Source organism: Phaethon lepturus, unplaced genomic scaffold, assembly GCF_000687285.1.
Source record: "Phaethon lepturus isolate BGI_N335 unplaced genomic scaffold, ASM68728v1 scaffold40390, whole genome shotgun sequence".
NCBI lineage: Eukaryota > Metazoa > Chordata > Aves > Phaethontiformes > Phaethontidae > Phaethon > Phaethon lepturus.
This window is the reverse complement of record NW_010511899.1, coordinates 27,644-43,968: the sequence shown is the minus strand read 5'-3', so window position 1 is coordinate 43,968 and position 16,325 is coordinate 27,644. Positions and strand designations below refer to the sequence as shown.

General features: G+C 40.6%; 1 protein-coding gene across 1 annotated transcript in view; it reads left to right on the top strand.

The window, feature by feature from the left end:
• LOC104619382 (serine/threonine-protein kinase MRCK alpha-like) overlaps window positions 1–16,325 on the top strand; it is a gene marked incomplete at its 5' end in the record, with an annotated part of 43,935 nt that extends 27,610 nt beyond the window's left edge. The window contains 7 exons of the mRNA XM_010285253.1: window positions 381–504; window positions 1,801–1,918; window positions 8,005–8,073; window positions 8,214–8,399; window positions 13,330–13,447; window positions 14,438–14,595; window positions 15,586–16,325. Coding sequence (XP_010283555.1) covers window positions 381–504; window positions 1,801–1,918; window positions 8,005–8,073; window positions 8,214–8,399; window positions 13,330–13,447; window positions 14,438–14,595; window positions 15,586–15,717 — 905 coding nt within the window. The remainder of the gene's footprint in view (window positions 1–380; window positions 505–1,800; window positions 1,919–8,004; window positions 8,074–8,213; window positions 8,400–13,329; window positions 13,448–14,437; window positions 14,596–15,585) is intronic.

Sequence of the window (16,325 nt, the reverse complement as noted above, 5' to 3'; positions counted from 1 at the left end):
GAAAGAATGAAATAGAATCTTGCATTGAGTTTCCAGACGACTGGCAGAACAAGACTGTTCTACTGATTTTCAGTGAGAGCTGCCAAAGAAAGTTTCAGATAGAGGACTGAGATGCTTTCCTGCATACCTAAATGTTTTGTTTGAAAGAATTAATCAGTGGTATTTTGCGAACATAGTTGTGGCAGCTTGTGTGTGAAGAAGGTTTACTATATAACAGAGTAGATAGTGACAAAGAAAACCCATAAATCAAGCAGTGTTTGTTCAGGTTTGATGGGAAATGGGTCGTGTCGGACACAGGGGGAGAAAATCTCTTTGAATTCAAATTCCATGAATACCTAATTAAGTGTCTCACTGGATCATCATATTTATATTGATTTCAGAGGGTGATGAACTGGTAGTTCCTGAGACATCAGATAACAGCCGAAAGCAAATGGTTCGAAACATCAACAACAAGCGCCGCTATTCATTCCGAGTACCGGAGGAAGAGAGGATGCAGCAGAGGAGGTCAGTATTCAACATGTACTTCTCTTCTGTACATGCCTGTAGGCCCTGAAGGACAGTGAGTGATGCCAATGTAGTACTTCATTTGTTGCTTTCTGGAGTGCCCATTCAGATGTTTCTGTCTCTTCCTACTGCCTTAATCCACAGTGTTTAATTTGTGTTAATACCTGTTTGGATATGGATATGCACTGGATACACAAGTAGTTATTAGTTGAAATCAATTATGTGAAACAGCTGTAATTTGGAATGCATGTCTCCACGTACTGTATATAGGTACATAGGTGTGCAGATACACTATATGTATAAAGATCTGTAATAAACACTTTGAAAAAGGAGATTACTATGCTAACTATGCATATGGATTAATTACTTTCAGACTCTGGTTCTGCTTTTCTTTCTGAAGGCAATTCTACTCTCAGCAGTATTCCAAGGCGTCTGCTTCCTTGATTTATAGATTTAACTACATAAACATTCTATAAATCTCAGAAAACTCACCTCTTCAGAGGACATAGGACTTCAGGATATGTTTCTAATAGAAGTCTTTAACAGGTCACAAATACTTTCCTAAATGTCAATAAAAATAGGTCTGCACTGCTCACAGTGTTCACAGAGGATGTTACTGACCATTTACTATCACTCACTAAAGATGACCTGCTACTGTGCTAAGCTACACTCCAAGAACTGAGTATTTCAGTTTTCTAACTTCCAACGTCTTCCACCGATGGCTGGCTCCCAGCTTTCCTTCCTTTTTGGCTCTAAGAAAAGTAACAGCTGTGTACAGTGGAGATAAAAATCCAGTTCTTGTCCTTGCTTTTCTGAGCTGATCGCGGTTTGGTCTTTTAAAATTCTATTTATTCTGAGTTCTGAAATGCATCCTTGCCATTTTGAAGAGCTTTTAATTCTGACCACAGACTGAGAAAGGTACTGCAGTATTACTTTAATTCTATTTTCATGTTTTTACTTCATTTTCATCTCCACTTTGTAATACATCACAAATTAGTTCTGCTTTTACTCATCTTACAGAGCTTTTTATCAGCTCATAGTGTTTGTATATGAATATTAGTAACTACTGGGCATGGGCTGTTAGCCTGCAAACAGCATTCTTTTGTTCTGGTCCCTTGCCCTCTCTTCAAGCTGGAAGCTTGTCCATGCCAGTGCTGATAGCAAGGGTTTATCACTGTTCACATGGTTAAATAGTTAATTTCCATTTGAAAGTAGCTTATAATCAAAGCTGTACTTGTTTTATAAATCCATCCTCACCTCGAATGAAATACCTAAACAAAGTATTTTCTCTTCCAGGGAGATGCTACGTGATCCAGAAATGAGAAATAAATTAATTTCTAACCCAACTAATTTTAACCATATAGCACATATGGGTCCCGGAGATGGTATACAGATTCTCAAAGACCTTCCAATGGTAAGTAGTAAAGTACAGATGAGAGTGACTGACTGCAACAGAGGCTGCAAATAAGTGAAAGACAAATACAATTTTAAATGTGTATTCAGAATGTTGATGTATTTCCTATCAGGAGCAGTGTAACTAGGGAAATGGAGCTGAGCATACTCTGTTTTACATGAAAAAATTTAAACAAAGAGGATGACACTTGAGCATCGAGGGGAGGAGGAGGAGTGGCTAATCCCTTCTGGGTTTTAAGGCAGGTTGGCCTCTCAGTGTTGATGATAATTTTTATGACCGTATGAAGAGAAAAAATTAAGAGGATTTGGGCCTGTGTTCTTTGTGGGAATGGAAAGAGAAATTCCTTTCTCCATGAACTGTATCGCTGGAAGTTTAATTCCTTTCTTCTCTTCCCATCTTTAGCTCCAACTTAGCCTCACTCTTTACAGCCTCTTTTCCTCAGACAGTGGAACTGTAGCAGTTCAACAGTGTGTAGTGCCCAAATTTCCTTCCACGGCAAAGATGCTATTTTTCATTTTCTCTCCAAATTAACTAGTCTCAATGAAACAGAAGTTCTTACAGAAAAACTAACCTTTTAAGTTGAAAAATGGGAAAACATGTAATAGCACACATACATGTTTGTTTCCACAAAACCTTATATAGGAAATACTCACCTGGAAGTTACTGAAACTTTTGATGAGCTAAAGACCAATTAATATATTTTTAATAGGAGAATATCATACTGCTTGCTTCACGCTACCTCGAGCATCTTGTTTGTGTGTTCTGTATTGTTTTCTAAACTTGTCCACAATGACACAGATGTGATTCAGAAGATGCTAATTAGCACTGTAAGAAAGATCAAATGATACAGTATCAAACAGATTCTATGAGTATCACCATAAGATATAGGTATTAGTATGGAAGTGCTGTCTGAAATGATTGTTGTTATTACTTGGAGTTTGTGCAGAAAGCAGGAAGTAGATGCTGAAATTGGAATTTTCAGGTGCTGAAAACCCCAAAGGAAACAACAGTAAGACTGGAAAATGAAGTGTGCCATGCAGTTGCACTAGTTTAGGAGTTCAGGAGCATAACCTCATTTTACCTCACTTTTGCAGCAAATGGTAGTTTTCTGTTACACTTTACCATAAAGTCGCACATCATACATGAGCCCTTCTAGCACTGTGTTTTCCTTAGATGAGAGTATGCAAGGAAAGGAAAAGATTTACTTTGTCTCAGACTAGAGACACTCGATGAGAAATTTCTCAATAAAAATATATTTAGTGCAATTGAGCAAAAAACACTGTGTGTGTATGTTCATAAATGAATAAATAATGAAGGAGCTGCTTCTAGAAAACACATGACAAATCCAAGGGAAGTTGGCAGGTAGTGTTGTCTTACTGAATATGAGTGTATATATATGTCTAATGTTAAACAGAGGGTGATAATTTGCTTCAGGGCAGGATGTAGATCAGAACCTTTTTTCACTTTTCCGTTTCTAGTGAGTTCTTTAAAATATTTTTTTTTTCTCTTAAGCAAAGAAAATAATCTGCTACTGCTAAAGGTAGGGCAAAAGACATCCCGTTTCACACCATTAGTAGTTGAAAGTTCATGGGAATCAAAAGCTGCAAGGACTCTTAATCAAGCCCCAAATCTGGCAAGTGTAAAATGAGGAATTATTTTTATTTATAGAAGGGGATTTTCTAGACTTACATGGATTAATATTTCTTCAGCTATGTCATCTCTAAATGTCTCTTAGCTTTGAATTCTTCTAATTATGCAAGCCTTGTATTAGCTCAAAGGCCATATTTGAAGTTAGGACTGATACTTTGCTTCTTACCAATCGATATGTTGTTTTGAAAGAAATTCATGAGTCACTTTCCACACTTAAAAGTGATGAGAAGACATTAAAAAATGTGTATGATATAGAATTGATTTCAGCGCTTGTTCCACTGCTGCAGCTACTTTTTAAAGTTACTATTAAAAACTCCTATTTGCAAGTAGCTATCAATCTTAGTGCTGGGAGATGTCACTGCAGGTAAAGCAAATTTGATGTGTATTTTTCCAGCAGCTCCTTGCAATATCGTGTTGTATTTGTATTCCTAACGTAATGGATAAATCAATCAATTAACTAATGGATTAGTCAACCCTAACTTAATTATGTCAATCATGAGACTTGAAAGTGTGTGAATTTGAAAGTGTAATTTGAGATTAGGAAATGTTCTGTCAAGAGCTACTACAGTTCAGGCAGCTTTTTCTTTTCCAACAGCTTCCTGTAAGGTATTTGGCTGGACTAAGCTTTCATTTAGCCTGTTCCAAACTACCTACTTTGTTTCTCAGGCACAAAAATAGAAGAAAAGGAGTTGTGTGTGCATGTGATGTTATGTGTTGAGTCTAATGTTTTATTTGAAAGATAAACTTAGAATTAAAAGAAAGGGTGGAAATAGAGGATGTTTCCTGGAGAATTGGGATATAAGGTAAAATAATACTCATTCAGCCCTGTGTACAGTTCATCTGTATGGCAGTTTCTTTACAAGCACATAGAATTATTTCACTAGATTCATACCTTGTTCCAAAAAGGTGAATAGCTATATGTTTTTGTGCTTCTTAGCAGGTGTGATGGTTTTGCAGCTGGAACATCTTCTTTTTAAGATTTTATTTTTAAGTAGATGAGTATGTTTCAGAAGAAAAAATATTTCTTTTTAAAGAACTATGGGAAAGATTGCAGCATTTTACTTTGCGAATGCCTGTTTGTGTTTATGAAACGGGATGATAAAATACATTTTTGCATTTAAAGAGGGCTACCACTAGGGGGAACAAGTAGTGCAAGGTTAATAGTTTTCTCAAATTCTCTTCATCCAACTATTTTAGGTGATACCAGCTTCTTTTTGTATGAGATACTGGAATGCAGAAAGTGTATGAAAGAATGGGGTGGGCCTTTTTATTTGCAGTTTCTTTCAACTTACTCGAGCAATTTCAAATTTGGCTGGATCTACTGATACAAATTTGTTCATCCAGCATGAGCTTTCACTGAAGTCAGTATAGTGCTATGTAGGCAGAAGGGTCCTTAGTAATAAATAGGTTTTAATAGAGAACAGGTATTTTAATCTCTGTGTTGGATGAGATTGTCACAAACTAAATAGCCAGCTCAGCCTAGCTTTTATCTATCATGCATGCATGAACTCTACATAGCAAGTGACAATGTTTATGTATATGTATGTATTTATATTTATTTATGAATAGATACATATTCACTTTTGATATGCCATATGAATCCAATCAAAACTTATCTCTGCAGTCCCACTAACCTGCCTCTGCTGCCTTTTTCAGGGGAAATGCCAAAAATTGAACGAAGCGCAGAATTAGAACTAGTAGCAATGGCCCTTGCATGGCTGGGCTGCGATACGTCGGTGGGCAGGAGGGGACATACACTTGTGCTGCCTTAACCCATGGTCTAACTGCCTGGTAGATGCAGAGCCAACAGGAGCTTGCTTGCTCTCTGCCCACTACTGTTCTTAATGGTGTCTTTTGAAAGACCACCGTTAGAGACTTTAATTTGTCCTGTAAAAGTACAAAATGAAAATTGGATAAATGGAGTGTGGTAGACTCTTTCAGGCTACTTGATACGTAGCCATCTGTTTTGTATACAACATACGCGCAACAGACCTGTCTGCATGTGATTGCCCTTGCTGATGCAGCCACACAAGGGGGAAAGATGCTTTCTCTGTGCGTTGTTTCCCAGGTCTTGGTATACAGTAGGCACATAACATGAATAGTGAGTTATGTTTATGGCAAATTTCAGTCTATTAACCTAGTCCCACATTGTTCTCTCCATGAACAGACACCCTTGACTTCAGTATAGCCCTGTGTTTGGGCAGAAACAAACAAGTCCAGGGCTCAGAGTGAGATCAGATTTAAGAGAGAAAATATTAGAGGTTATCAGGCAATTGTAAATTTGCATCCTTCTTTTCTTCATGGCGAGCAGCTACTCACGGGTCTGGCTTTGGCAAAAAGTTTGTGGACTGCAACACAACAGAAACCAGAAGTTCTTGTTTGCTGTTAACAGAGCCATAACCAGTACATATTTGTATTTTATTTGCTGTGGATACTCGATCTGGGTCATTGTCTTGTTTTGTACAATTTAGAATCATTCCTCTTAGTATATCCCCGAACTTATTTATTTACATGTTTTTCTTCCCTAGCAGCCTGTCACCAATTAACTGGCCATACAGTCTGGCCTCCCTTCTGCCCTCTTGTCCCTTGAAGCCACTTTATCGTGGATGCTCCTTTGTAGTGAAGATCTGAAATCTGGAACTGCACTTACTGCAGCACAGACGACCTCTCTGTATACATCAGATGTACAGGATTGATTTTGCTTTCATATTCTGCATGCCTAAGTATTTCACATACAAAAGCTAGTCTTGACTGCCATTATATTTGAACATTATGCTTCAGTTTGACCTCATTATACATGAGCCATTATACCTCCATTCTAGATGATGTGTGAAGCTTTGCTTGTTTCAAATGAGAAACTTTCAGAGTAAATGAATACTTACCCGTTTTTGGTATTCTTTAAAGAAAGTGGGAACCCCATGCATGCATCTAATGGCAGAGCCCATGGAGAAAGTTCCATGGAGGATCATTTTAAAAATGTTGCCATATCGTGGCTTTCTCACATTCATGAATGCCGGCTAAATATTTTCATGGTCTGCAGTTGGCCTACTCTGCTTTTTAGCTTGTGATTTAAGACACTCCCTTTTCTCCCGTATTGGCTTTTAGGAATGTAGCTGCCTTTGCTGCCAGCTCTCTGTTGTGAGTAGGTAACTCAGCAAAGTCTGCTTTCCCGGACCATTCTTGGAATGGTGGCTTCTTGTACTAATACCTAGATGCTGCTAAACTTACTAATAACAATTTAATGTATATTATGTCTTATATGCCATAATGTGGTAATTGATGTTTTGGTTAACATGCAAAGCCTCATAATAATTGTGTGTTTAAAAAAAAGAAGTTGGATTTTACCAGCTGAAATTAAGAGAACAGTAAAAATAATGTTTGATAATATGTATTGGGATGTGACTTACTGTTCTTCCAGACTTTAATACGTTCCACTTACAAAAAGTAGTGCCTTAGGTTTAGTGGAGGGGTAAGCTGTATTTTTACCATATTTTATTTTTTTAAGTCCTAACATTTCTAATGTTACTCAGATCTGTTTGTTTTAAGGTGTTTAAATCAGTTGGACAAGGGGAAGCGAAAATTAGACGTTAGAAAATAGAAAAGGCTTTCTGATTTGCTGGTGGCCGTTGGGCAAACCAAGCCCTTGCAGGTTGACCTGCTGAACATGTACAGATGGCACAGGGAAGGGAGACCGAGCCTTGAAACGCTTTTCCATTAAATCTGGATTTAGATGACTTAAATTACAAGAGCACATTCTGGAGACATGAATTAGAAATCGCTACTGTTTAATTTGCAAGATTATTTCTCCCCTCTCTTTCTTTACGTCACGCTTTGGGAGCGCATTGCTCAGTTGACCTATTAAAAACGTTTGAATTTCCCAATACTTTTGCACCTTATCTGCTAAGGGCGTTGTCCTCTGCAGCACAGATGGCAGTGCAAAGTCTCTTCATCACTAAAGCGCTGCGAGGATTAAGTGAGTGTGCAGAAGGACATAAGCCTTGTCTCGTCTGTCTACACCAGAGTAAATTGTCCCTGTTGTCTGACACTAACCAGTTCACCTTCCCACTTGACCTGTGTCCCTATCCTGTTGAAACACTGTTCCCTCCCGTTAGAAATACTCTGTGTATGTTGTATGGGTGATACTTAATTTTAATGCAATCGCTAAAATGCATGGATAACAGAAGGAAATCTCTTACGATCTTTAACTGTTTTGTATTCTCATCTTTTCTTCTCCCCACACCATCTCACCTGTGTTCACCTTTGTTTGTGTTATGTCTATTTTAGATTGTAAGCTCCTCAAGGCAGGGAACTGATGCTTCTCAACTGTCTGTAAAGCACCTTTTACAACTGTGGTGCTCTTTGAAATATCAAATAATAATAAATATTAGAATCGATTCCCAATGAGTTAAAAGTTTTATTTGTTTTTAATGTTTTAGCAACAGCAAGGGCGGCAGGCCCATATGACATCATATAAGGAAGGTGCTCAGAGGACTGGGGGTGACAATGTAAGAACCTGTGTGTTGGCGGGCGAGCAGGGTTGCTGCCTGGCTGTCCTTCAGTGTTTGACTGCTCTTGCGGACTGCTATTGCCAGTGTAACCTGTACAACCATCCTTCATTGCTTTCTCTCTCTGTTGTCTTTGATAGCAGCGTTCCCCTTACCAATTCCCTCATCATCACTCCCGTCTGATCTCCTCTCCGAGCAACTTTGAGCACATCTACCACATGACTGTTAATTCAGCTGAAAAATTCCTCTCTTACGATTCCATAAACCCTGCATTTTCCCCGCCTCCACGCTCTGTCCTCGGTACTCCAGACTTTATGACTCTGAGGGTATGAACAGCTGAGTCAGGTGTTCGCTCTACTAACACTGTGTGGTTTTCCTTTTGCCTGGCTATTAACATGGGAGAAAAACCCTTGTAAGCGGTTTCCTTCACCCCTTAACTTTCTTCTGTCCTAGCTGATTTATTTTCTGCTATTTTGCGATCAGCTGTGGTCTTTCCACAGCTCTGACATGCCAAGAAACAGATACTTTATGGCTTAAAAAAAAAAAAAAATTGTGTAACAACTGGGCTGAATGTTTTGCTATGACAATAGCATTTTTAATCACCAGGAAGGATGTGGAAATTTTGAACGATAAGTTCTCTGTTCCACCATGTTCATCCTCCAGCAGTCAGTGGCAGGATGCTGTCTATCAGGTTGCATTAGGAAAAGGTTCTGGATCTGTTTGTTGGACCAAACTTTCAAACTGTTTGTTTATGATGAAATCATGTGGAGTGCAGGAATTTTTACACAGTACTGTACATAGATTGAAGGAGACACACACACAGGTTGTGCCTCTGACAGTTTCTAGGTTAAAGGAAGTGAGTGAAGCTAGAACACGTACAAGCAAGATCAAAAATGAAAGATAATGGCAACTTGCTGATGTAGATCCTCTTAATCATGGTAGGTTTAAGCAGAGGCTGAGGTTAAGATACTGTTCTGTAGGTATCTTTCCAGGTGGAATGTAAATTGTGGGGATGGAAGTGGTCTTTTCTTGTATTGTGCATCCTGGTCTGACTATGGGGGATTGCTATGCTAAAACAGGGGCGCAGGTCTGTGCTGTGCATTGTAGTTGTGTACCGTGCTGTGGCCTGCAGTTCTGCTTGGGACAGATTCGCAGATAAATCAGGAATACTCTGTGAGGTAGATGCATATGATGGTGGTAGGTTGCTCAGGGTTTGTATGAGTCTGAGCCATGCCCATTGCTTGAATGGAAACAATGCTCTTGGTTTCTGTGGCCTTTGGACACCCTTCAGACACGCATGGCAGACCTTCACCGCCAGACTGCTTTGAGTGCTAGATCCCTATCACCGAGAAGGTTTTTGGATACATACCTGCATACAGTACTAGAGGGAATTTAAAAATGCAGGAGGAAAGTTAGTCGCTTCCATATGGCTCCAAAACAAATTTGCACAGCTAAGCTTTGACTGGTCACATGCGTGGTCATGTGTCACTGTTGTAAAGTCCTAATTGTCACAACCATTAACACTCAGAAATGAAGCTGCAGTATTTTGGAAAACGTGCCCTGGGATGACAGGTCTGCACCCATCCTGGCTTTTCTGGTAGGAGGAGAGATTCAAATACACAAGAGGAATGCTCTTTTGAAATTCAAAGGAAAAATATTGTTAAGCCAAACTGAAATTTGTTTCTCTCTTAGAGGGTCATTATAGGGCCACTGAAGCTGTATTTCAGTTCTCGTTTTAACCATTTTTTAAAATCCACCTGTAGTACAAAATTTTCTGTGTGATACGCAGTGGTGTATCACTGGACTGTGACGCACCCTCTACCTTCCCTTTCTCATGTGAGTAGTCTCCCTGGGATCAGGAAGGAATGACCCCTGGTGTTTCAGACAATAACTGAATTTTGGCTTTAGGAGCATCCTTCATCCTAATGTTGCGGCCTACTAGCGTAAATTGGAGAGGAGAAAAAAGCGAAGTGGGCAACCTAGAGTTGTCGAGGTCTTGTACCTGTTAGCTCCTTAGAGCACTAGAGGTTTAGTCTTGTATGAAGAAAAGTGTTTGCCTCCTTTGTGGCTTGAGGGTAAAGATGCTGTAAGCTGTATGGAAAGCGAGGCTGTGAGTTTTGGTTTCACGTCTCTCCATCCCTCCTTTGTGTTTGGAGATTTGAGTGTGAGAAGGGTAGCAGTCCAGGGGACTCTGGTCCCAGGTATGGATGGGATATTGGAATCAAAACAGCATGGAATTCACAGAGGAACTGAAAAATGACCCGTTAAAGTAGGCTTATAGATTCTGTCGTATTATTTCGTGGAGGAATTAAAAGCTCAGGTTTACAACATAACAAACAGAACACTACTTAAAAACAAAAAACCCAACACAACAATAAGTAGCATGATGGACGGAGAAACACAGACAAACAATTTCCTATGGGTGTTGTAACTCTTTAGGCAGACCTTGTATGTGTGATCTCGCCCCACTGCCCGAGCAGGCGGCGTGGGTGCAGGAGCTGAGGCTCGGTAACGCTGCAGCGCTGCGAGCGTAGCAGCGCTTGCACGTGCATAACCCACAGCTCCACAGCAGCTCCATTCTCTGGCTGGGAATGGGAGGCACTGAACCCTATTCCACAGTGATTGACTTTGCTCAGCAAGCAGCTTCTCTGCTGCCGATATTTTTTCTCTTCTCTCACCTTTCTCCATTTGCTTCAGCAGCGGGGATGAATTTTCCTGCTAGGATTTGAAGTTGCTCTAAACGAGGGGTTTTTGTCTCTCTAAGTAAAGCAAGCTCAAGGTTTTTTTTATTTGTTTCTTTTTTTTTTTTTAAACTTGCTGCATTTTGCTGCTTTATAACTACTGCTAATAACCGCCATTTATTTTTCTTTGAATCCCCTTTCTGCATCATGTGCGTATCACTTCCAGGGGTTTTGGTCCAAAATGCCAGGGTCTCTGGCATGTGCTTATTTTATTTTTAGAACAAAGATTAATGAAAGATTTGCTGTGTGGAGAAACTTTCTATGAGGAATTACATGGACTTTGCAAACTGAGGTCATGAAAAATAATCATCATTAGAATACACTGTTAAAATAAATTAGTCTTTTCCACGCACCAACCCATTCCCTCCTTCCTCTGGTGCTAGTATATTGTCTGCTCAGTCACTGTTGAAGGAGGTTAATCACCATGTCATTAAACATAATTGTTCTCTTTGCAGAATGAACCATTGTAGGTTTATACAAGTGCGAAAGACCTTCCTTGCAACTCCAGTGTACTAACCACAGTGCACACGTTTGCATGGTGCTGCACTTGGCTTTCCTTTGTTTCTCAAAGCACAGCAGTAACTTATTGCTCAGCCCATTAGTTCCTTCGTATATTGTCAGGGGAGCCTCCATTGTTTATGTACAGCCCGGATGCTCATGCTCCTATCAGTAACTCAGATTGTTTATCGCATGATGAAGGACACAGGAGCAGAAATTTACATTTTGTACTACAAAGTAGGTTGGTTGTTCACATTTAAAAAAATTTTTAAAAGGGGAGGGTTAAGCAAGAGACTGCGGTGTGATCCCACAGATTATTTAGGAGACTTTTTTAAGCCTTCAGGCTTATATATCCTCATTAAGAATAGTGCAGCAGTGGGTGAGGGGTGAATGAAACAGGGATTTTTCATTGGTAAGGTCTCAGACTCTCTTTTGTTGGTGTTTGAGAGAGATCTGGGAACAGGAGGGGAGATTTTAATTCTTGCTTTTTTGTCGCACATTAAAAATCAGCCATTTCTAGCCCACTGGGAGAATGAGAAGCAAAGGGTTGACTGTAAGAGCAAAAGGGTCTGTTACAGCAATGACTTTAAGAATCATTGTAAGACTGGATTGACAACAGGTTGGTAACAATTATCTGCTCAAGTCTGAACTGTATAAAATCTGTTCGTTACAAAGCCTCTATTTAATTAGCCATTTTAAAATACAGATAGAGAAACGGGTAGTATCTGAGGGTGTCTTGAGAATACCCTTGTCAGGGGTGGAATCTTTGTTCTGGTGTGAAATTTCTGTAACATCCCAGCTTAAAAAAGCATTGCAATTGCAACTGTTGTTTTATGTGTGGCTACTTTACCTCAGAGTGAGGATGGGAAAATAATTAAATGTAATAGGAAGAAATTAACAGTTATTGCAGGGGGTGTTTTGTAATGTGTAAATAAAGTAATGCTCAGAGCTACCTGCAGTTCTTTCCACCTCTGCATCTTGCAAAGGTTCCCTAAACCTAAATGTAGTTAATGGTAATGACTTAATAGTGCAAATAGTGTTAGGAGCAGGATAAAGTCTCATGTTTAGCCAGCAATGAAGATAGGCATGGGCATTAGAAAGTCCCTGTGGGCTAAGAAGCCAACTCATATACGGAAAGATGGGCTAAATAAGCTGAGAAGCCTTTTTCCCTACGGTCAGCTGTAAGTTAACAGAAGCAGAAATAAAACCTGCCAGAACTCACTTCAAAGTACTCTCTTCCCTTCTTCTAAAGACAACTTATGTTTAAGGAACTACCATAATCCAAGTAGAGGAGCTGTGTTTATCTCTTCCTCTCAGTAAAGGACCACTTCAGTCCAGTAACTTGCCAATTTGGAAAATTACACTGGAACTCTCAGGATGCAAAACAGGAGCGGTAATCAAAATACACAGAAAAACAATAGCATGTGCTCTGGTCATCCTCTTTGAGCAGGCTGAAAACAGGAGGCTGATTCTCACTTTGGCTCAACTGGTGTAGGTCTGGAGTAATGCTGTTAATATCTTTGGAATTACATAAGTAATGAAATACAGATTGATCCACTATGTGCTCATAACTGTGCAGGCATTAGGGATTAACATGGTTATTGTATAAAGTTACACATGCATGGCACAAATGATGGCATCAAAGAGAGAAATTTTAATAAGATCCTTGGAAGCCTGTGCTCAGAAAGAATGCATTATGTGATATAATTTGAATATATCAATAGCAATTTAGGCTTGGAAACCATCCTTTAAAGGAAATTCTTGAATTATTAGGCATACTCTTTTCAGTTGTCTGCATATGTCCATGTAATTCGGCACTTTACTATCGCGTTGCGTGTGCTTCCAGTCTCTGCACTGAACTGCAGAATATTATTTTGCAAATTTTGCTGACTTGCTGCCCAGATAATTCAGCTCTGGTAAGGTTGGGGTTTTAAGGTGTTTTGGGGTCTTCCTTCGTAACATCGAAGGTTAAGCCAGCAGTCAGTAAGTAAACATGTCGTTTGTGTCTGCATTGCAGAATCTTCGGCCTCAGGAAAGTCGGACCGTATTCAGTGGCTCAGTCAGTATCCCATCGATCACGAAATCCCGCACAGAACCAGGACGATCGATGAGCGCAAGCAGCGGGTTAGCAGCACGTAAGCAAACAGAACTGTGTTGCTTCGGGGGTCTATGCACAAGTATTTTAGGGAAATCTACATGCATTTGGTTCTATCTGTGCTGCCACTAGGCAGATTTTTCAGAAGTGATGGCTGATTGTATTCCCACTGAGGGCAAGCACAGTATTTTAATCTTGCTTTCAAAGGAGCACATGAATAAGCAGCTAGCACTTTTGAGAGTCTCACGTTTGTAAGCTGTCAAATTTTTAAAACTGAGGTTAGAATTAAAATTACATTCTTACCCTTGGGACTACTTTGCTGCTGCTTAAGTGTCTTAAATCAGTGGCAAGTTGTTCACTAGTTCCATGGTTATTAATTCTGTTGCTGAACTACATACAACTCTTGATGCCTCTCTTGCTGCTAGTGCGGAGAGAAAGCAGTAGAAAACTGGCTGCTGGTATGGAAGAGTTGCATTGCATTGGAAACACCTTGCTGCCTTTGTGTGCCAGAGAGCACAGTGACCTGTGCTGACACCAGGCAAGTGACTAAATAACGGACAACGTGAAAATAGAGGCAAGACTGGTGTCCCACCTTACCTCATTTTTTTCCCTTCCCATGGCACATGCTGCGTTTGCTGCACATTGCCAACTGCTTGCAGAAAGCCTGCATGTCTGCTGTAGTCTGCACCTGCCAGTGCAACCCACCCACTCCCTGGGAAAGAGGCCACTGGAACTAGGCTGCCACCACACCGGTTTCTACAACTGCTGTCCTTGTCAGAAACATAGTGACTGGGTCTGTGCTGGGGAAAAGTGTGCTCATGCCAATATGCCAAGGGAGGGACCGGAGAATCCCTAGGAAAAGCTGAAGCTGTCAGCAGACAAGATCAAAGCCCACATAGCCTGCAAGCTATGAGCTGGAGCATCTTGGGACATGCTGGAGGAAAACAGAACTAACCAGAGAAAGAGCTAACAGATTTCTGTACGTTGAGTGGGTGTCTGTAACATGGTTTAATTCCTCCGCATGTTTTAGGATCGTCTGCACAAAATGGCAGTGCTTTGCGGAGGGAATTCTCGGGAGGTAGCTATGGAGCAAAGCGTCAGCCTATGGCGTCACCCTCAGATGGTTCCTTATCCTCTGGTGGCCTGGACCAAGGCAGCGATGCACCAACAAGGGACTATGAGCGGGAGGTGAGTGGCAGGAGAAAGAGGAGAAAATTTAAGTGTGGTGATAGAGATGGGGAAGTTACATTCTGTCATGGGTTTCTGTCAATCTGACCTTTTTATCTGCAAAGACTCTTAAGCTATTTTAGCAGCCATTTCACAGGAGATATTTTGTACTCAGAGTGCCTGAAGTTAACAAAGTAATTTAAGAATTATCATATAATAATTTAATTTAGAGCAGAAATTGGATGTAATAATTTATATTCTGTGCAGAACAAGACTGTCATTATGATAGGACTGCAGTCCTGCCCAGTGCTAAACTCAGTCCCTCCAACCAAGAATGTTTTACATGGGAGGGTTCAATCTGAAGTTGGCCAGCAGAACTTCCCCAGCTTATTTTCTTACCAAGGAGTGAGAAAATTAGAGATCACACAGGCTTTTCACAGTACTGAATATATCCTTCCACTTGAAACTGGAAGGCAACTGTTGACCCAAACTCAAGCTCATAGTTGCATTCTACAGTACTCTGGAAGATCCAGCTGGAGTAACTTGGTAGGGTGTTTTGAATTAATATCCTGGGAGTGACATAGAAGAGGTAGCCTTGATGAAGCCTGTACCACAAAGATTTCTCAGTTTAGTGCAAAAGCATCTCAGATCATAATCTATGAAAAGGCATGAGTCACTGTAGCTTCACAAGCAACCTGGAGTTGCACACTCTGCTGACCGAGAGGCCCTCAGCAACATGCAGACTGCAAGAATCCCACGGGTGCTGTGTCCGTATGTCAGCATCAGTTATGCCTGCTGAAAGCAGGGTGATCTGACTGCTTACTCTTAAGTTTCCCTGGACCAGGAAAATTCGGGGCGGGGAGGGGGGGGAAATTCCTCAGTATTTTTGGACGCAAGCAAAATACATGGAGGCCTTTGCATCCAGTCACCTGTTGCTCAAGACACCCTCAGTTGCTCTAAAACCTGCTATCCTGTTACTTACTGGTGTTCTTCTGTGTCTTTGGGCTGCAGGACTCTGACTCTCCAAGACACTCTACTGCATCAAACAGCTCCAACCTCAGCAGCCCTCCCAGCCCAGTTTCTCCTCACAAGACCAAGAGCCTCTCCCTGGAGAGCTCTGACCACGTGAGTTGGGACTCGTGAACTGCTTCAGCATTCAGAGTTGACATCACAGCAGCTTGCTGTCCCCATGGCCGTCCCCCTTCACTTGTTCCAGTTCTCACCTTCATCATCCTAACCCTCCCCATTCCCTGACTGAAAGTGATCTGGGAGTGGGGTACAGAGGAAGGTAAAAGCTGGTCATCTTCAGCACCATTTGGCACTGCCTCACCCTCCCTTCCCCAGATTTGACAGCAGCAAATGAGCAAAGCTAGGGTGTTGGTAAATACCAGATGCTGTAGATCTGTATTAGTATTGGTTTCATTTTTGTGGTTACAGCTGCTTCATTTTTAAAGACATATTTATCCCACTCCCACTTACCAAAAAGTAGCTTAAGTAGACCAGACCAGTATCAACCAGAGAAGATTCAGAGGGATTTCGTTTTCATACAATAGCTCATTGTACTGTACAAAAGTAGCACGGACCCCTTCCCCTGCATGGGGAATGATCAGTATGTCAGAGGCACATAAAAGCTTTCAGCCACCACGTTTGAATGTCAATCTGATTGTCGCCAGCAAATCCTTATTAATTAAAATGATGCATATTTTACTACAGTACAGAGTTTAAATAAATACGCAGATGTTAGAGTAAAA